This window comes from Hirundo rustica, chromosome Z, assembly GCF_015227805.2.
Source record: "Hirundo rustica isolate bHirRus1 chromosome Z, bHirRus1.pri.v3, whole genome shotgun sequence".
NCBI lineage: Eukaryota > Metazoa > Chordata > Aves > Passeriformes > Hirundinidae > Hirundo > Hirundo rustica.
The window spans coordinates 7,567,826-7,589,005 of NC_053488.1; the positions used below are offsets into that span (position 1 = coordinate 7,567,826).

The window sequence follows — 21,180 nt, forward strand, 5'->3', positions numbered from 1 at the left end:
TGGATCCACTTCAGTGGAAGCTATTACCATCACTACTAGGGTTGCAATGATAAAGAAATCCATGCCAAAGGGAGCAAACCAGCAAAACTGGAGAATATTTCCTTGTAAAACCTACTGTGGGGGTTAGCGTAACCTACTCAATATACGAACAGCTCATGACAGAAATCTAAAGTAATTCCAACACCTTACTAAGTGTTTAGTTCTTGAAAAGGTTATTTTGTTTATGCTAACCCTAGGAAATTTTATCTCTCTTCACTGAAAGCAACTCAGTCTATGCAACAGTGGCCAAACTCCATCCTAGATTCCTGCAGTTTTCCTGACACACGAAGAGGACTGACTCCTTCTTGGCTACTCAAGTTCTTGCACTTCCCAAGTAAACTTTTTCTTATATTCCAGTTGTTTAAGTTATTTTGTTAACCTTTGCTCAAAACTGCATTTATCCTTTTCCTCCCACTTTTCACAACTGTCGGGATTATCAGCTCAGCAGTGCAATGTAGATTCTTGAGATCTGATGTCATCTTGCTTGGCATATGTTACACATTCAGATAAGTTGTTGTGATGAATAATGTACCATATGTATACCTCCCAGGTTCTCCCAGCATTGTGAAGACTTATCTTTTCTAATTGTGTAACCCCTTTACCCAGGATTTTATTACGCAGAGCTTCCAAGTCTAGTGTTACCAGTGGAAAGAAAATCCTCATCTCACCCTTTCTTCTCCGCTCTGCTCTGCTCAAACCCCAAAAAAGTTCTGGGAAAAGCCTACTCTTTTGAAGACCTGATCTTTTGAAGATACTGTAGGGAATACTGTGGGGATGCTGTGTGCCAGAGTCTGAGATGCTGAAGACCATGACCTCAAGCCTGGGAGAAAGACAATGATCCAGAATGTCCAGACCATTCAGAGTGGTACCACAATGTTACTGCTCTAGCTGCAGGCCATGCCCAGGCCTTGGGTACTCTTTGAAAAGACCCAGCAGGGAATGGCCCCGCTTGGAGATAACACAGAAGGCAAACACTCCACCAAAGGGCCCCTTCCTAATTTTTACCAGAACCTTGGCATCCTGTTACAGAGCCTGCCTCAGCAAGCCCCGAGCATGACTTCCTTGCCCCTGTCACAAGCTGCTCCCATCACCACCAGCCTAATTTGATTTAAAAATCCCCAGCAGCCACGGGCACACACAGGTAATGAGAGAGAAGTCATAGCACTGCTAATCCCAAGACACACACTGGCGGGCTGGGCTGCTTTTCTGCCTTCTGAAAGAGCTGTACAACAGGCAGACCCAGGATGCTTCTGTGGGCAAGGGGCCGCAAGTGGTGCCACAACACATCAAGTTCATCCTCATATGCTCAGATGTCTCAAAAATATTCCATTTTCTGAGAAACTTCTGTAATGTCCTTTCTTGGAGGAACACAATAATTAGTCAACATAAAGCAGAGCTATCCAACTGGTGCTCACGAACACAAGTGTTGGCTCTAATGAACCACGTTATTTTTTTTTCAGCTTTATTACTTTCTGCATGCATGTTACTGGCATCTTATGTTTAAGTGATTCAAATTTAAAGACTTTCAAGCTATTAGAGGGAACTGGAATCTGACCACCATTGTGATACCTGATTTACAGTCAGCAAGACATTTTCTTTTTCCTGGATCCCACTTGCACCCTGGGAAAACACCAGGAACAGATGGTTTACTATCCAAATTTTATAAGCAGTTCAAAGAGGACTAGGCACCCTGCATGCTGCAAACATTTATAGCATAATCTGCTCCAGCTAGCCACAGCCAACTGCATCAATAAAGTTAGCAGTAAGTATGGGGAGAAAAGCCTAAGGCAATACAGTTTTATGAACATTCTACATTGTCTTGCACAATATTTAAGATTACAGCTAAAGAGCTGACACAGATGAGAGTTCCATGTCTAGAGCAGAGACTTTAACACTCATGGTAGGTTATTCATCTGTACCAGTGGCTAGCAAAATAAATCTTTAGTTTCATTTTACCTTGCAGGTGTGAAAGGCTCTTATAGCAGTTTTTGGTGAGGAGTGCTCTATCTGGAGTGCTTTTTTTTTTTTTTTTTAAATGCTGATTCCTTAAGGAGGTGAAAGTAATGGGGAGGTTTCACTTGTTCAATGGTCTTTGGGCAATTGAAAAGATATCTTTAATGGTCCTGCTTTTGTCCAACAAGAGTTAAACATTATATATCTGCTCCTTCTTTCTTTGAGCAAGACAGTGTGAGAGAAATTCTGCTCAAGATTCTCAAAGCTCAAATTGATACAGAAAATTTAAACCCCGTCTTCTTTAACTACATCTGAAGTGCAAATCAACAAGAAGGTCTGTCTTTGTTTTATTATTTCTATGTGTTTTGATTTCTAGCTGTATTTTTTAAGTTCATCAAGAGCTGTACTTCAGCAGACATCAACAATCAATAGAATATGCAATCTAATAGTTTTCTTTCTTGATTATCTAAAGTGAAAAGCCTAATGAGTGCAGCACACTTTCTTACAGGTGAGATATTTCCATAGCTTCCTCTTGATATCTGAAAATATGAAAAGCTGTTACAATCAGCATAATGACTCATTTAATAGCTCAAAAAGATCTGCTCAGAGATCACTACGACTCATGAAGTATAAGGAATAGGTTCTGTTCCATTAGTTGTAGGAATAGTGGCTTGGAAGAAAAGATTTCATGTCAAACAAATGCTATTAGCTAAAAGCATCCATGCTATAAATTAAGTTTTAAATTTGGAATTTGGAGACAAGTAATATAATGTGCTCTTGGTTGCAAACAGGCTTTGTTATACAACATTTAAACTGAGTTTTTAAACTAATACACAGGTGTTAGTTGCTGTAAAATGTCCTCTGGTTATCTATAGGGTTAGTGATTCAAGAGTAAAAAAGTCTTTTTCAGAGTCACTACTGAAACAGAGTGACATTGTTTTACCTTTAGGACGCAAACCCCAGGACTTGATCAGTTGGCTTCATTTACATGCAATACATTTTAGTTTAATATGTACTGAATTTTAATATGACAAGAGAACTTGACATCTGGAATCTGAAGAGAATTAAAGTGCACTTGCTGCTTGTACTGTGACAGTCAGCATTCCATTTCCTGGAAGAATCTGCAATCACTCTGCTCAAGGTCTGCTGAGAATTGAGACTAATTGTGGTGACAAGGCATCATGGAGTTTGGCACCTCCACAGCAACTAAAGTTCTGCTCTTCTTTCCAGAGGCCTAAAGACTTTAAAATACCTTTTGGAAAAACCCACAGCTCTGCCTCATACATTTGACTCTTCAGAAAGGCAGTTTTCAGCAAAAGAAAGAAGTTTGGAAAGGAAGGAAGACAAAATTCACTCATGTTTTTACACAAATAATGTTGTTCAAAGAAATTCAAAGGGTGAGTATCAAATCATTAGGAAGGAACAATATTAAAGTCTATTTCTACAAAGCAATAAAGTTTGTCTTTTTGGTGTTTTGTGGTTTTTTTGTTTGTTTGTTTGTTTGGTTGGTTGGTTGGTTTTGGGGTTTTTTGGGGTTTTTTTTGTGTTTTGGTTTTGGGGTTTTTTGTTTTTTTTTTTTTTTTTTTTTTTTTTTTTTTGACAGGGTTTTTGTGGACTTTTTTGGTTGTTGTTGTGGTTTTTTGTTTCTATTTTTTACTGTATCATTTTGTCAACCTGCTTGCTCTTTTGAGGAATCAACCAAAACTGCACTCTCCATTCCGGTACTCTGAGTACCTTTGTCTTGTACCAAAGTACTGTAAAAGAAGGCACTTTTAGCATGAGGTGCTCTAGAACACCTTGGCAAAATCAGGCAGTGGGACTACAGACTGCTCTAAGTGATGAACACACTAACAGGTCCTCTTCCAGGATCCTTTCTTTATATTCCTGGACAAGCTGCTTTCTTTATATTCCTGGACAAGTTGCTTGCAAATCTTTCTTTGGGTCCCAGCTCCCGGTACAGTACCCTTCTTCAGCTCTTGTCTTGTGACTTCTGAGTAGCAATACTGTGAGCTGTAAAAACTCCTTTGCTTTCACTTTTGATAGACAGATAAAGTGATCCCATCAGTGGCTGGGGTCTCCAAGGGCACCTTGGGGCTCAGCCTCAAGAGGTGATGAGCATCAGGCTGGGATATATCTAAACACTAAAGACTCTTTGTCTTGATTCAGCCTACAAGTTCATGAGTGAGGAGGTACTAAAACACAATAAAAACCAATTTAGGTTAAGTCCTAAATGCATACTGTTATTTAAGAACAGTATTTTAAGCTTCAGGCCCCAAAATATAACATTGTGCTTTTAAAAAAGCTTTCCTAGAGGTTTGGCCCTGATCAGTAATTTTGTTGTATGAGTTAAACAAGAGAAATGATACATGTCTTTGCCAAAATACTTAATTCACTATATCCTCATTTATATTGCACAGGAGACTCTAGGAACACACCCTGTTTTCCTTCCAAAAGACAGCATCCTTCCAACATCCACACTGGGCACTGTGGATGTACCTCAAGTTACCAGAAATTTCTTGCAGAATTCAGCTAGTGAATAATTGCCAAGGTCCTGGAAAAGGAAGAAGAGCAGAGGAGAACAAACAATACAAGTGCTCGTGTCAGTTCAGGCCATCTCATCTGTTTAGTGTTTGTGTCTGACCTGTGACAGCATTGGAAGCTTCTGCAAAAATGCACCAGAATAAACTGATTTTGTAAAAACATGGAGATGGAAAAGTGGGAGTACGTTAATCCATCTATGTAGTCAGATGATATAAATCAAATTAATAAATCAAATGTAGTCAGAAGAAATAAGCAGGCAATCTAAATTCACCTATATCAACTTAAACTGACTGTATATAAGTTCTTTCCAGGGTGTGTCAGCCTCATATGAAAAATTTCCTAATTTTTTTTGTAGGAATTATCTCAAATCAAGTTTTGGGAAGATACCTGGTAAAATCTACAACTAAAGGAAGTGTTACTAAAGCTGAAAACACACAGAAAAGTTATTAAAACCTCAGGCCACACTAAACCAACTGAAAAATAATGAAAAGGATATCATTATTATTCAGAACTAGCAGTTAATTGCTTAATGAAAATCAGATGGTTTACATACTGTGGTAATTTATGACAGCATAGCCTATTTTGTTTTGTTCCACTGGCCTTTGGAAGAAAAATGGTCTGGTTTTGTTCTATACTGGCCCATTTACAGCAATATGCTATTTCAATAATAGCTCTAACAGATCAGCAGATCCAGTGAAGCAATGTAGGCTCTGAGGCTGTCAAAAACCCTTCAAATATCCTGACAATTCAGGGAGCAGATGTCGTTCTGGCACTTACTGTTTCTTACTCCAAGAATACAATTTGTGATTCAGGAAGTAAGATATTCTCTCTATGACAGTGGACAATTTTCTTAATGGTGAACAAAGAACCTCTCAAAACTGATTTTTCTTTATGTCAGACTTTGCCAGGCACAAGAAAAGAACAGAATACAAGAATTCTGTGCACCAGAAATGTGAATTAAAAACTTGAGAGTGGAAAATGCAATGTTATGCAGATGAGGGCAGGACTTTTCTACCAACCCATGCCCATACTGTGAAGGAGGTAAGGAAATCTTCCTTTACTCTGCCAGATAAAACAGCAACCTCATAGTCTGCAAAGATTTTCCAGACTACAAATCGCTTTGTAAACTTGGTGAGTACTTTAACCAGCTCTGGAAACCAGCCCCTTCTATTTCTCAGGAACACCCACTTCTCCTGCAACCGGATGAGTCAGGCAGCATCCAGGAGCTTCATTCCAGGAATCTGGCCCACTCAGAAACCAGGAAAGAAGCACAGAGAACTGACATTTTCTTGATAAAAGGGAAAACACAGTGAGCAAATGCTCTGGACAAAGTCTACCCTGAACATCGAACAAAAGGCCCTAAAGAACTGCCCCCACTTCTCTATCACTAATGTCACAGCTTCCCTCATTTAATCTGTGCATCAGGCTTGTGTCAGAGTCAATCTTTGTCACAGCTACGGGTGAATTTCTCATGTCCCAAGACAGAGCATCCATATTTATTTGTCTTGTCTCTTAGTACCAACCAGTTATTAAATCCCAGGACCAAAGCTGTAAAAATGGGAATGGTAACATTCTAACATGTGTTGGAACTTTCCAAACTAAACACGATGAGCAATTATATGGACAGCTGGCAACTTCAGGCTCAGTCTTCCTCCATCTGGTAGGACTGACTGCAGGAGAGCAAACTGGCACAGTGCCAGTGTCAAGACGCACCAAAATAAATAAGGAGCCTTCTCCACTAAACTGGCATAAGCATACCTAAGTGAGACCTGAGGCTAACCCAAGAGAAAGCTGAGTTGGTAATTTGAGGAGAAATGTGGGTAGGGCCCACTGTCTTTCACTGGGGAACTGTCATTTCAGCTGTCCTAGTTCTCTTTGGAGTCTCTGGTGGAAATTGATGTCTACTGATCGGGGCTGCAAGCAGCACAGAGCCCTTGGGGAATTTGCTGTCATGACTGCCCATTGCTGGAGACAGTATCTAGCAGATAGGATGCCTCCCACAAAATACTCTCCAGGAAAAAAATAAATAAGTATTCTGCCTCCTTCAATCCTTTAAGTATGTCACTCCGTTGCTATGTTATCCGCACTGGGCGCCAACACCATTTCAACACTTTGTCTTCCCTCTGTGAAGATATCTACCTGGCTCAGCTAAAATAAGGACACCAGATAAACAGAATAATCCTTGTGTGCAGCTAAGAAAGCAAACAGAACAGATGGGAAACTGCTTTCTTACCCCATGGAAGCCAAGGGGATTTCTGAGTTTTTCATATCCTGCACCAAGGAAACAGGACCTTTTCGGGATTTTTGTGAAAAATAACGTACCTCTGCCCACTGCAGAGAAACTACTAATCCACTGGCTCAGACACTTGCCAAGAGGTGTGGAGCAGCCAAAATGAGTTCTCACTTTCCTTAATTCAGAGCAGACAGCTGAAATCCCTTTCCCACGTAATCACAGAGTATCAGCTGTTTCAGGAGAATTTGTGCCTGTTCTGTATCCATCAGTTCCCTTCCCTCATCTCCAAATTTCTATCTGGGTATGAGCAATCTTTCCTGTCCAAATCACTACATTTCTTTGTAGAACATGTAGGTGTGAAAAATTGGCTTATCCAAAGCAGTTTCAGCAGGACATGTGTCACTGGCCATGGATGTACTGTAGCTCTTCCTCTTGCCACGGCTGCTGCTGAGCAGTTATGTGTTGGTCTTGCGTAACTTGGCTTTTAGTGGGAAGAAGCCAGCCACGGAAGTGAATTTCTGTGAAAAGCTGCTAAAAGCTTCCTCCATGCCTGGCAAATCCAACCCTTGGCTGCCTCTGAGAACAGACATGCTGCAAAGCCAATTAGAGAAGCTGGTAACGCCTCTGTGATGGGAAGTCCTCTGAGAGATGTTTTAATGTCGTCAGGGTGAGCAAAAGTGCTTCAACCCATGTGCAGCCCCTAGGCTGCCTCAGTTTGCAGGGACTCTCCTTTGAGAAGTCCCTTTAAGAGTTCTGCTTGTGGCTCAAGGTAAGAAAAAATACACCCTAATGGGTGTTATTGCTAACTGAGGCAGCTTAGGTGTTGTGCACTCTTCAAGAGAATGAATTGAAGGAAAAGTGTTGCTCAAGTTTATTTTACTTTTCATTGTCTTCTTTTAAATCTGTTAATAATGAATTTTTCTTTGTACACTTTAAATATGAGCCTGTTTTGCTCTAAGTATTTTCTCTTAAATCTTTACCTCAATCCGTGAGCCTTCCTTTGCTCAACTATGGCAGAGGAGAATGAATGAACAGCTTTCACAGATGCTATTTCAACCATGGTATTTCAACCATGGTATTTCAACCAATGTCAAACCACAACAAGTTGTAACATACTGCTGAAGGGGTTTTAAGAGATGCCTTTCACTAGTGGTCACAACTCAGAGCAAAACTCATTGTGAAATCCTGGCCTGAACATACATAGCCCATTTATGTTCAGTGTATGTTACTTTTCACCACAGCAAATGACAATTCAAGCAAAATGGACTCCACCTCTATCACTTGAACAGTGCTTTGGGTAAGCTAGAGCTTTTCAGAGATTTCCCCTTTCTTATTTGTGCTCTCCCCCTCTCACCTCTCTGTTCCTGAAAACAAAAACCGTGAGGTGTCTGCATGAGTTGGCAGGCTGCCTAGCTGACCTTGTCAAAACGGGTTGGTAAATTTGATCAGAGCACCAAATGTTTACACAAGGATTGCTTCTCCTTAATGAGCTTCTTGATTCTCAAGGCATATAATTTCTATGCACTGAGGGCTTAAATGAAGCATCACATTCTGAATTTTGATCACAGTAAATCATCAACAGGACCCACATGCAACACTTGAACATATACAAATTTGGGACATTTACATTCATGATTAATAAAACCCATGTGATTTTAAAGATAAATGAGCAAAAGGAAGGTGAAAAGCATTGAGGAACACCCTTGTGCTGTGTGTTGATTTACTGCAAGATCTTACTTGCTCTGGAAGTACAGTGATTCCTGATTAACTTGTAATGAAACACAGGAAACCGTGGTCACTTGATCCTGCACTGAGGCAGACTGACCTAACCCATTACAAATAACTACTTTTTGTTTGTTTGTTTGTTTGTTTTGGTTTTGGTTTGGTTTGGTTTTGTTTGTTTGTTTTACCAAGCATGCAGCAAGCCACTGGATTCCCCACTGTTTGGGGGTTTTTTTCCCACAAGAACAGCATATTGTAACTCATGAAGCAGTCTTTCAGTCCCAAACAACATGACACTCATAAAACTCTGACAAGAAGTCACTTAGGGTGAAAACAGATGCCCCTGATGCCTCTCCCTTGATCACCTTTTCTTTCCTTCTCCTTCCTAGGTTCTCATTCCAACCTGATCTGATATCTTTAGACAGCTGGGATCTATTCCTGGGATTTTTGCTCCAGGCACAAACAGCAAACCAGCATGGCACAGGGAACCCTGGCCTTAGTTTTTTCCTTCTTTGCTTTAACACATCCCTGAGACAGTGCAAAAACTCACTTGCCATCCTGGCAGCTACTTCTGATACAGAACTCAGCTCCAGAGCAGGCTGCTCCTGGCCCTTACCTTTGCTGGGCAGGTCGCTATGGGGTGAGGAGGAGACCACAGAGTGGGGCTTGGTCTCTGCCCTGCTGCCCAGACCAGGACACAAGGCACTAGAGGAGCATTAAGCCCCACATCAACATCACCAGCATGGCTGGGCCTCAGACAGATGCAGAACAGCAGAGCTGACGAGAGGCCCCCAGGCCAGATATCACATACCATATGCCTGGCAAGCAGCTGGGCATGGGGAGTAGCTTCTCACCAAGAAACATGCGCATGATCAACTGTTTAGGACATCTTGTTGCCAACTGTACAGATCATCCAGATTTCTGAGTTACAGTATAGTTTGTCAAGCTAACATGTAAAACTGCTCTGCCTTTCTGCATGGGAAAAAGAAAAAAGAAAAAAAAAGAAAAAAAAGAAAAAAAGAAAAAGGAAAAAAAAAGAAAAAGAAAAAGAAAAAAAAAAAAAAAGAAAAAAAAAGAAAGCACTATGAACGTTTCCTGCTGCGATGCCAAGAATCATACCAAACAAAAGAAACCTACTCAAGGGAGTCTGCAAACTATATTACTCAGAAAAAAACCAATAGGGTGGGTTTTTTTCTTAATGGAGTGTTATGCTACATTAGTAAAAGTGATGCGACATCATGATTGTGTAAGCATATATAAAAGCCTAATATAACAGTATTTTCAGAATGGGGAGGGGTAGCGGGAGAGAGGAGAAGGGGAAGGGAGGGGCAGACATTTTTAAAGCAGTCTTGGAAATGTTAAAAAGAACATATTTGTAGCTATTAGTTTGTGACCTTTTTCACCTCATTTCTTCTGGAATATATATATTTCTACAACCAGGTGACATAGAAGAACACAAAGTAGCCCTACAGATATCTACATACAGCTTTCACCAGAAAATTCCCCGGGAGTGAGAGCGTTAAATTTGCAACCTGCCAAAGTGGTCCACTCCACTCATGACTGGCAGACAGGTAAGTTGCTTTTAAGGTAATATCTGTTCCTAGCCACCACCTTTCCAGGGGGAGGGCAAGGATGACAATGCTCATCAGCTGCTGCGGTAGCACCCAGGCCCTGGAAACCCAGTGCTATATCCCACACTTCCACATTGTAGGTGTGTGCACCAGAAGAGAACAGGTGAACCTGAAGTATTTAGAGACTGCAGGGCTGCAGAAGCTACAGCAGCCAGCGCTCTGCACAGGTTGCAAACAGCGGTTCCAAGGCCATACCACTGCTGTCTGGGCAGAAGGCTGCCTGACTCCTTGTGTTTCAGAACATGCACCAGTTCAGGCAGTGGAGGAAAAGCCAAGCACCGTGGCAGGTTTTCATCTTAGGTAGAGTTAGGCAGCCAGGGCTTCCTTTGCACACAGCAGACACAGCACATGTTCAGGAACGCAATTCTTATCTGCTCTAAGTAGACAAATCACACCTCAATCACACCCATCTTTCCCTCCTAGCCAGAGAAGCAGCTTTGACTACTTCAGATGCATAGTTATTTAAATTGACTCCACCCTGGAAAGCCTTCACCTCCCAGCTTCAGAACATACAAAATGTGCCAGTAAACTAACGGGCAAGCCTGAGTTACCAGCCCAGGGATGACACTGCCCACATAAAGGAGTCTGAGTTTGAATTCACCTTGGATAGAAAGTAAAATAAGGAAGTGAATGGCTATGCAACCTCACTCGTTGCCTGGGACGGTGTGCATGACTGCAGGCAATGTTTGCTGTGATCTCCAGCCCTGTTTGTCCTCTGCCACCAAGTGAATGAAGTTCCTTGAGCATCGGTATACCAAAATTTCAGATCGGCCCAATCACATGGCCCAAAGCTCACATTTAGTAAGATCAGCAAATGTGTGCCTCCACATTCCTCCTTTCCCAAAAGCAGTTGTGTTGAAAGGAAGTAATGATACTGAAGAGGTGTGATAAAAGTTTAAAATCTAATCTCATGGATATGCTAAGTTGCTTCAATTTCTTGTCCCAGCAGTCAGCAGGGTTTTTGTTTTATTTTTAATGGACAAGATAAACTTTTCCACAAGGAAAAAATAAAAACACACAGAAACCCCAATGGATATACCACAAAAAACTCTACCAAAATTCCACTAAAAATCCAGAATTTTAATCTCGGAATAACAATCCTTTTTACAAAGAGATTTTATAGGCTGAGTGAATGTACTCACAAAAGCAACAACCAAAGGCATATTTTCCATGGCCGTGTTTGTAAAAGAAGAGCTCTGTAAAGCTATGTGACTTGATCTCATGTAAATCTTGTCCAGGTACAGGCAGTATGGATTTTAAACATTTAAATTACTTTTGCATGTAATGGACTGTCAGTTTATACAGTTATCATGAATATGAGCTAAATTAGTTTCAAGTCACTGCAACAAATACTCTAGTAAGAGCATGAAGCTTCAACAGTATTTTAAAGTGCTCATTAGAAACCAAACATTTCAACTAAGAAATGTTAAAGATATTACATTCTCGACATATCAAGTCCAAAAGGTACAATATGTACACAATCTACCATCCTGTTTTCACAAAGAGGAAGTAATTTATCTGTGTATCTCAAACGTGACTAGTAGCCAAAGGGAAGCTGAAAGACTATTTGGATTTGGCCAGAGAAACAACAACCCTGCCTCTGAACTGTTATCCCACACATACAGCTATCTGAATTCTGTATCCCAAGCACTGCCATTTTGACCAATCTCCTTGTCTAATTCTCTTTTCATCCACTCATGAAACACCTGCCAGTACTTTGCCAGTAAAAAAATTACATCTCTTTTGTAACAGAATTGCTTGGATCTCTAGAGCTGGCAAGGCTTCTGTAAAAGAAAAAGTGTAACTGAACAGAAGAAATATGCCCTGCAATATACCACAGTTTGCAAAGAGAAAGGAACTCTGAACTAGATAGACCATCATGTAAAAAAAAATTTAAAAATTTTTAGTTTAATTTTTGAATAAACTGTAGTGGTTTTTAAAAAATAAGACTAAGCTAATTAAGAGGCATTTGTGACACATTTAAAAGCCTACATCAGCCTTCTTAACAAGCCCTAAATAGTCCCTTTCAATCCACAGATGCAATAAGTTTGCTCATCCAATCTTGTCCTGACAGCAGCTAATCAAATGTTTCCATCCACTACAAGATTTCTGTGATTTTGACTTAACAGTTTTGCAGCATGTGCTATTATTCTGTGCACAGGTTAAACCTGTTTCACAAAGAACTAATACGAGGTACTGTGAAATGTTAGCATTGTGCATCATTTTAATCCCCATAGTGCACATGCTTTTCAATAATCCCCTTCAATATACAACATGACAAAGTTTCAAAGATACAAACAACCATAAAACACAAATCCCAAGTTCATTAAAGCACAATAAAAATATTTACCTTCCTGTCATTTTTTTTCATTTCTCAGCAGCCATGAATGGCAACATTTTGTCTTTTCAGAGTTTGCAACTGGACTTTGTCCTTTTCAGACACAGTATACCCACTCACATACAGTAACATGATTACAGTAAAATCAAAACCCACAAAATAAAATAACAGTGAACATTCCATAAGCAGATTTTTAACTTTAGGTAAACATTTCTGCTAGGCTAAAGGCAAAAGTATGCTATACAAAATCATGTTAACATCTGCAGTAATAAGCTTGGTTCAGTTTAGCTTAGCTTAGCTCCAGAGTAGTGTGTGGCCAGCCTGATCTATGCAATTTCATAAAAGAACAGGTAGACAGAAGACTGTAAAACTCTAATTCTTCTCTACTTGTACCCTTTAGCATATTCATCCCTTGCAAAACATTCATGTGAAAAAAATTTACTGTGGCACTCAGCTGAGTTACAGAACACATGTATATGGGCAACAAGAGATGTCAAGGCGATAAGCGACTCATTGGACTGCTTTCCTCTCCACCTGCAGCAAGCTTGAGCGTTGTGAGCTTACGAGGGGGATGCTGAGGACTCTTACGAAGGTTGTCATCCATCTGCAGAGAAACAATGAGAGCCGGATCTGGCAACAGCAGAATATAGATTATACAATTAGTCTTATTTGTCAGAGCTGCCATCATTTATACTGGGTTGATGTATGTTTACTGTCAGGACCAGCAACAACTGGTGGTTTGTTTTATTTCCACTCCCAAATATATGCCTGTGTTAGAGCCGCTAATTATTCCCTTACATATGGTGCATTAAACCCAGCGCACCTGGATGTGCTTCTGCTCAGGCTGTTTGGTCAAGATTACTGAAGGAAGCAACACCATTTCTAAGAGGTCAGATATTGTACAATAACCAAATGCTGTGAGAAGGCAGATCAAGAGTCAAACTGCTAACATCAAGGGATGCTTCTGCCTATTCAGCACCATGCAAGAATAAACCTTTTGAAATCAGAAATGTTCTGTAGATGCTGAGTGAATTTGTATTAGTTGCACATTTCAAAAAGTATGTAATAAAGCACTTGTGTTAAGACCTTTTCAAATAGAGGTTAAAATTAATCTCTGAATATAAATAATTTACATTTTCATAGGAAATCACTCTAATGCCCTCTACGTAATGTGGTCTGAAAAAGTTAGTTGATACAGAATAAAAGCACAGGGGAGATCTGCAGAGGCTGCCTAGTCTATTCCATTTCTTCAAGGCAGGATCAGATTTTCCTCCATCACACCTAAAAAATGTCTATGTAACCCATTGTTTAAAACTTCCACAGCCACATTTCAATGCCAGAAAGAGCATCAATACCTAATGCTACAGAAGGCTGATCATAATGAATGATCTATTTCACACACTGATCTTTTTCAGGAAGAAAAGCCTTCTACCCTTTCAGTTAGTGTTCTATCTGCATAAAAAGGCTAATTCTTCACAAGTATTTTTCAGGTAAGTTGTATAGCTTTTGATAGGTGCTGAGTGACAGCCTTAGAAGTAAAGAACATAAGAAAAAACAGCGAGATGTAGAACAAGCAGGAGAAGAGTGACTGCCGGTTATTTACTACAGCATGCAGCTGAGAGCAAGGAAAGCTGGTGATCAGTTTTAATTTGCAGGACCATTTCTGAGTTTTGACCAATACATTTGCCTCCTTTGCTCAACGTACGCCTGCGGAAAGACACCACTCCTCTGTTGGTGTGCACACCTGCAAGACAATGTTCTTTTGGTTGTATTAAAAATACTTTTTTAGTGCAAGGCTTCATTAATTCCTCCTTCCAAATAATGTAATATTCTTCTCGCCTCTCTACACAACGTAACTCACTAGAAAAGAAGTAATTAAAATAAAGTCCACTGTACAGTTGCATTTGCCATGCAAGGGTATTTGTGAGCAAGTAACCACAACAAAGCGGCAAAATTAAAGATACTGAAGCAAAAGTAACCTTTTCAATCAAGTTGGACTCCTTATTTACAAGCTGTGTGAGTTTCTGCAGATTAGCATCTGCTGTATCCTGTCCAGCTGGAGAATGGCCTGGAGAGTGAAGGTAGAAAGATGAAGAGTGAAAAGGTATTTATAGAAGCTTTTAAATTCTTAAAAAATAAACTCACATTGGAGAGAGAGTTCATGCAGTATTTTTACGCAAAGAAGAATCTAAGTGAAAAAGCCATTCCATGTGAGAAAATCAGGAGTACTAAGCGTGAGCCATAAGATTTTGCCAATACTCAACAGAATCTAAAACTGAGTATTAACACTTGCTTTTAATTTTGAATCCTTTCTGCCCAAGTGTAGAAGTTTCTTCATTTCCCCAAAGAAAGTCTAGCATAAACGACATGAAATCTAATCTGCCTTGGTTCACAAATAGAATCTTTAAGTACTAATTCCAATAGGAGTACAGACGACAAAAAGGAGAAAAACCCCACAACTTACCTGAGACAGTTAACCTGAAGTAGCAAGTTAAAATTTCATCACAAAATCGACACAGATTGGAAAGCTGTTTCAAATGCTCTTGCAACTGTACCCTCGGGAAGCAAACTTTATAAATTGGTGCAAGGAAACCAAACACGAAGGCATCCAAGGTGGTAGGCCTTAAAAGAGCAACACAAGAAAATACTGAAGTGACTCGAGATAAGACATTTAAGACTTCTAAGCATCCAGTTTTCCGTGTATGTCAAATACAACTCAGGACAGAATATAGACAGTCCTTCTGTCATTCCACCTTTGCCCATCAACCTGGTAATCGCTTTGTACCAACTTTCAGCACCCAACTTTAAATCCTTTCAGCATCTCTTAACTAGAGACATGCTGGCAATAATGTCAGCATTACAACAGAGTCAATGCTATCCCATACACGGATAAGCAAGCCATTCTAAAACACTTTTCTGCCACCACAAAAATCATGCTGGGGACCAGGGGACCAGGATCCTCCCTCATGGAGCGGTCCAGCTTCAACAGCTAAAGAAGAGATCATGCCTTTCAGGACCTGCTGGCTCTGTGTTCCTGGCCCTATCTGCTTCCTGCTCTGCACACACACCACAGGAATAGCATTCCTGGACCTACGCCCTTCTCCCATGAGGGCAGTAGTAACACCTCAGCCAAAAGCTTTTTTTTCTACATACAAAGCCAGGGGGTGACAGTCAGTGACTAAAAAAGTGTTCTCCAGTGCACCTCACATTTTCTTAGCAGCTATGGGCAGCATTTCCCTCTCTGTGGAAAAAAGCAGGATAAGAGAGACAACACATTGACTAAGTCTGATGATCTCATTCATGCCCTGTTTGCTCATTCACATTTATCTGAAAAGTAGAGTGTGAGACAAAAAGCTACTGGAAGCACTTCTAACATCCTGGCAGGTTAAAGAGAAAAAAAGTTCAAGCGCTCACAGAGTGGTGTGGTACCTTTTTTATTAGTCATTTACCAAAATAATAATAATAATAATAATTTAAAAAGTCACACTCACGTATCTCCAAAGAAAAACTGAGATGTTCCCAATCTCTTCGACAGGAGATTTAGGCACTCCTTGGCATCCCTGTATATCTGATGAGACACAAGACCATCTAAGAGCTACAGGTGTAGCCAGGCTGGTATGCACAGCACCATTTGATAGTTTGACAGTTTGCTAGACTGTTTCAGTTCTTGTCTTTGACAGAACCAACTTAAGAGTTCCTTACTGCACAACACATACCTGCGCTTCCACTTCAGTGAGACTGTAGAGTGGAGGGCCTCCCTTGGTCAGCAAGATCCTGTTCAGTGCTTCCCTGGACATCTTTCCAGGCAGATACAAACTCAGTGGGAAGGCAATCCTTGAGGCAAACCATGGCTTTGTCACACTGCAGTAATTTTCAGCCTCAACCCAGAAAGTGTGCAGCTGTAACAACATGAGGGAAAATGTAACTGAAATTTGAATGAGTAGACAACTCGTGACACCTGACATGCAAGCCCTCTCTCTGAAAAACACAAGAAACAAGAATCGTTGTAATTTAAGGCTATCAGGCTCTGTAGAGGAACATACTAATCCTGTGACTGCAGGAGTACATGAGTAAGGCAATAGTTACCTCCCAAATAAAGAAAAACACCAATTATATTACAGAGATCTATACGCATCTGCATAAAATTATGTATGTATTATGTATTGTACAGATACATACACACACACTGTATATTGAAAATAAATTACAAAAAAGCTGCATATATACAGCAACAGGTTTGAACTTCCTGGAATTTTGTTTTGAAACTGTATATAAATCTTAAAATACAAAACATTATGAAATTATGAATTGGAAACCATGGTCAGCCGAAAAGCTGAATAGCTTATGATACCATCTGGTCAGAGTATTTTTCCCTGTACAAAATGACTTCCCAAAGTCATTTAAAAGACTCAGTGTCTCTGGGTCTTATAGCTCTAGTGTAATTGCACTGAAATAGTGAGGGCAAATGGCCATGTCTTATTTAGAACTGAAAAACTAAGCTAGCAATGGACATTTTAATTTCTTAATTTTAACTCAAAAATTCAAAAGGCTTTCAATTGTGCATCTCACATCAGACACATCTTAATCAGTTTTTTTCAGAAAATCAAATGAAACAAAAAATGGCCACAATAAGCTGTTTTTAGGATACTGTTTCCCAAAGACCAACAGAAAAAAAATCCTAAGTAGGTGTCCTTTTAAAATGTATTCCATAAATCTACTATTATTACTTGACACTCCACAAACACACACTTATTTCTTTTTCAAGAGTTGCTAAGCAGTATTTCCAAAAACCAGACTAATGAAACAACCATGTTCCAGCCAGGGCTGCGGCTGAGAGTCTTTAATGTCTCTTACAGCATTCAATTCCAAGTATTCTGACCATTACAAAGTATTCATTAATATTTACCAGAGCAGGAAGCAGTTTCTCTTCAAGTAGTGCAATATATGCCAGTGTATCAGCTCCTTGTTTTGCAGACAAATCATAATCAGCATTGTATTTCTATTAATTTAAAAACAAAACAAAACAACAACAAACCAGTTTAAACACAGAACTTTCAAAAAACATTATCAATGGAAAGTTACTGCTGCAAACTTAACACTTATCAAGGCAGTAAATAAACAAACCATTTTTGGAATAGAAAGTATTCACTCACTAGAATATTCTTCCTTCGGGCCAACTCTGCCAAATCTTTTTTCCACTTTCCCATTCCTAGAGCTTGAGGCCCTCCTATTTCCAAAATAATTCTTGTGTCTCCTTCTTATGTTTCCAAGCAAATGTAAAGCGATACAGAGGCAAATTTTCAATACTCAGGGATGTAGCAAACCTCTGGTAAGTCTCCACTGTTATTTTTCAAGAAGCATCTGAAGACACTTTAGCAGGTGTAAGCATAAAATAAAAAGCATGCGTTCCCATATTTTGCTTTTAATAAACATTCTAAAAGTTAAGAAATTGGATGGTAACAATGTAAGGGAATAAATGTACAGCTAAATTTATGCAGTTACTGACCGAACTTTTAATTCTAAAACTGGATTCTTCTAAGATACATTATAAGGATTGAAAAATTTGGGGGCTGAGTGAGTAGGCTTGCTTCATTAATTTATAACCAAAAGGCCAGTGCTGACACTTGAACATCTGGAAAGCAAGCATACAACTGTTATACTTTAACATAAAGAGGGTTTTCCCCTCAGCATCATGGAACCTTTGTTATTCACATGAATACCAAGTTCAAATTCAATCCATATGAATCTGAAACTTCAGAATTTCAAAACAACTGTCTAAAATTCCAACTCAACTGTCTTCCCATGAAGCTTTAAGTTTCACTAACATGGTATTTAACAGATCATCTAACCAAACAGGAACTGCATTTCTAATGTAAAAGCAGAATAGTGGGCTAGAGGTCCATCTTAGGAATAAAAAGATGATGACATCGTTTACTAGATATCATTATACTTTCTGCGAAGAAGAAATTGTACAGCTTTTTTCTTTGTGTACAAAAAACATTAAGAGTCCAACAAAAGGCAATAACCTGGTGTGCATCAAGAAATGCCTGCAGACACTTTTATGTTACAAGCTATAGAAAAAACACAAAGATCAAAAACATGTATTTTTTTGATGTATGTATTATACATTATTAATATGTATGTATGTATTATCTTTCAAAAATAGCACTGGGAAATGACCCATTTAAACTGTTAACCTAAATGATGATATTTTTCAAACCTAGGTCTGCAAAGTCATAATGACATTAAAAGTGTTATAATTATAAGCAGGGTGATCAGTAAGGAACTCTCAATTAGGGACAGCTTGTTGTCCTTTTCAATTAGATTTTTTCAATGCTTATTTTTAAATCTTTCACACAACTGATGATCAAAATTTTAAATAACAATTTTTCAATTCTCATGAAAAACAGAAAAGCACTGGGTCTGAACTAAACTCTGTGTTTTGGAAGCCTGCATCAGTGTACAGAGGAGACATGCATGAGTCACTGCAAGTCAAAGAAAACAAGTCTTTTTGAAAGAGATCTACCTGCTTTCTTAAGAAGTTAAGTATTTTTGCTGGCTGAGAAATAACAATGTCTTCTGATACCAGGACTGGCAGATCCCCTAGAAGGCATAAATAATACAGTCAACAATTTGTATGAATGAGTTCTAACTAAAAAGCATTCAGTCACTGTATGTACTTTCCTTTTCCTCAATAGCATGCTCTGATTTTCCTAACATGTAAACAGAAACAAAACATTTTACATAGCAGGGGAGTTCCACTGACGTTACAAATACTCTTAGTCTATTGTGGCCTTTACTAATAATAAACATAAAAAAGGGCAACATCAAATCAGACTGAAGACAATGTTTTTTCCTAGGTATCCAATATTTTGAAAACTGGGTTTCTTGTCTAGATTTCAGATGATCATCTTAAGACAAAAATTCCAACTCAGTCCAACTATCCTCTCAATTCATCCACCTCTGAGCTGCTTTTCAATTTTTCTTCTTCCCCTCCAAATCCATTTTAACCATCTTTTTTTTCTCTAGCCTTGCTACAAACAATGCCCAAGCTACCACTGCGTACCCATGAATTACTCAAAGAACTAAGTACTTCCCCTCTGCCAGAAGCTGACTGGACATAATCAACTCCTTTAGTCGTAAAATTGCAGGATCAAAGCCTGTAGAGTGCAGAGTCTCTGTAACAGGGGCTACCTTACAGAGCATTCAAACAGAACTGCCAGAACGAGCCCAACAGGACAGTGCTAAATAATATTAAAATATTAATTATCACCAACACTTACATTTAAACTGCTTTCTTAATTGATTTTATGTGTTTTCCTTATGAGGATAGCCACCAAATTTCTAGCAAGTCCACCCAGCTCTCGGTATTTTCCCCTAACAGAAAATAACACACTGAAAAGCAAGAACCAAAGACTCGACTTGTGCATGAACTGATAACCTGGTTAAGTATAAGGGACATAGGACTTTAACCTTGCAATGATTTTACCTCTCTTAAATACACCAAGACAATAACTGTTGAGGAAACAAATAAGCAATGAATAGAAGCATCCAAAAGAAAGTAGTTCTCTCTGACAGGTTACCTTCACTGTTTTTCAGTCAAACCCTCTAATTCAGCACGATACCCAAAATCCCAGCTAATGTAAGCTGCACTTGCTGAGGCTCACATTCCACTTGCAACTGTACCAACCCATTAAGCTAAAGAGCTCTTCCATACACCTGTCTATTTACTGCCCTTATAAATATGCAAAAAGCTTACAAATTTGCCTTCACTATAGCATTAATTCAGACTGCCTGACTGAAACAGTTACGTTGGCATTACTGCTTTAACTGCCTGTTGCCTCACCCATGCACATTTTAATGAACTGTCCTCTGAAGCACTTTATTTATGTCTTCCATTATTTCATTCTCACAAATTCATCACACTTGATCCTGTGAAGTCATTTAATTGGGGCAGACTGCACTCATGAACACAAACCCAATGCAAACACAGAAACTGGGACCTACATTTATAACACAGCTGTGATTAGAGTAATAAAGGCTGCGAAGATGGTACCTTTCGGAGCTCTCCAGGAGTTAGTTATAGTATTCACTGTCAGGGGAGCACCAGAAAATTTGGCGTAAGCCTGCAAAAAAGATTGGAGGGCAGGGGAGAAACCTTGTCACAATGTATAAGAAAAGCGTAAAACAGAGCTTTAGAAGTTGTGCTGAACACCTTCGTGCACTGAGGAACAACCACCAGCAGGTGCGCGACGGGTTTCGGTCGGGCTTCATTGCCCCAGTGTGGCTCCAGGGAATGCTGGGCAGAGGCCCCGCAGCCCCCGGCAAGGGCGGCAGCGCCACCGGGAAGGGCTCCGCAGCGCCACCGGGAAGGGCTCCGCAGCCCCGGGCAAGGGCGGCAGCGTCGCCGGCGTCTCCCGTGGGGAACGAGGCAGGCCCGCGCCGCGGGCCCAACATCCCGCCTCCCACCCCCGGCCTCTCCCGAGGCAAGAAGGAGCCCCGCGAACGTCCGTGCGGGCGGCAGGCGAGCCCCGGGGCGCCGCCGCTCCCCCGCCTCCCTCCCGGGCCGGGCGGTGGCCGCCGCCCGTTACCATGACGGTGAGAGACTCCGGGTGCAGGGACGGCAGCCCCCAGTCTCCTCCCCAGCAGCTGAGCTCCATGGGAGCCGCCATCTTGTCCGCCGGGCAGCGCGGCGCTGCTCCCGCCGCATGGCGGCGCCCGAG

At 40.2% G+C, this 21,180-nt stretch overlaps 1 protein-coding gene across 5 annotated transcripts; it reads right to left on the reverse strand.

Moving 5' to 3' along the window:
* Positions 1–11,178: 11,178 nt before the first annotated feature.
* Positions 11,179–21,180, reverse strand: MTX3 (metaxin 3). 5 transcript variants are annotated; one of them, XM_040090777.1, is made up of 9 exons: positions 21,049–21,180; positions 20,514–20,583; positions 18,984–19,060; positions 17,364–17,456; positions 16,174–16,356; positions 15,949–16,025; positions 14,922–15,079; positions 14,437–14,525; positions 11,179–13,061 (listed from the first exon to the last, which is right to left on the reverse strand). In XM_040090777.1, exons 1-9 carry the CDS (start codon positions 21,127–21,129, stop codon positions 12,951–12,953), a joined length of 939 nt encoding a protein of 312 aa, XP_039946711.1. In that variant the 5' UTR covers positions 21,130–21,180; the 3' UTR covers positions 11,179–12,950. The 5 variants fall into 5 exon arrangements, with proteins under 5 accessions (XP_039946711.1, XP_039946710.1, XP_039946713.1 ...); XM_040090776.1 differs by having other exon boundaries at positions 11,179–13,087; XM_040090780.2 differs by lacking the exon at positions 11,179–13,061 and adding an exon at positions 13,131–14,201 and having other exon boundaries at positions 14,400–14,525.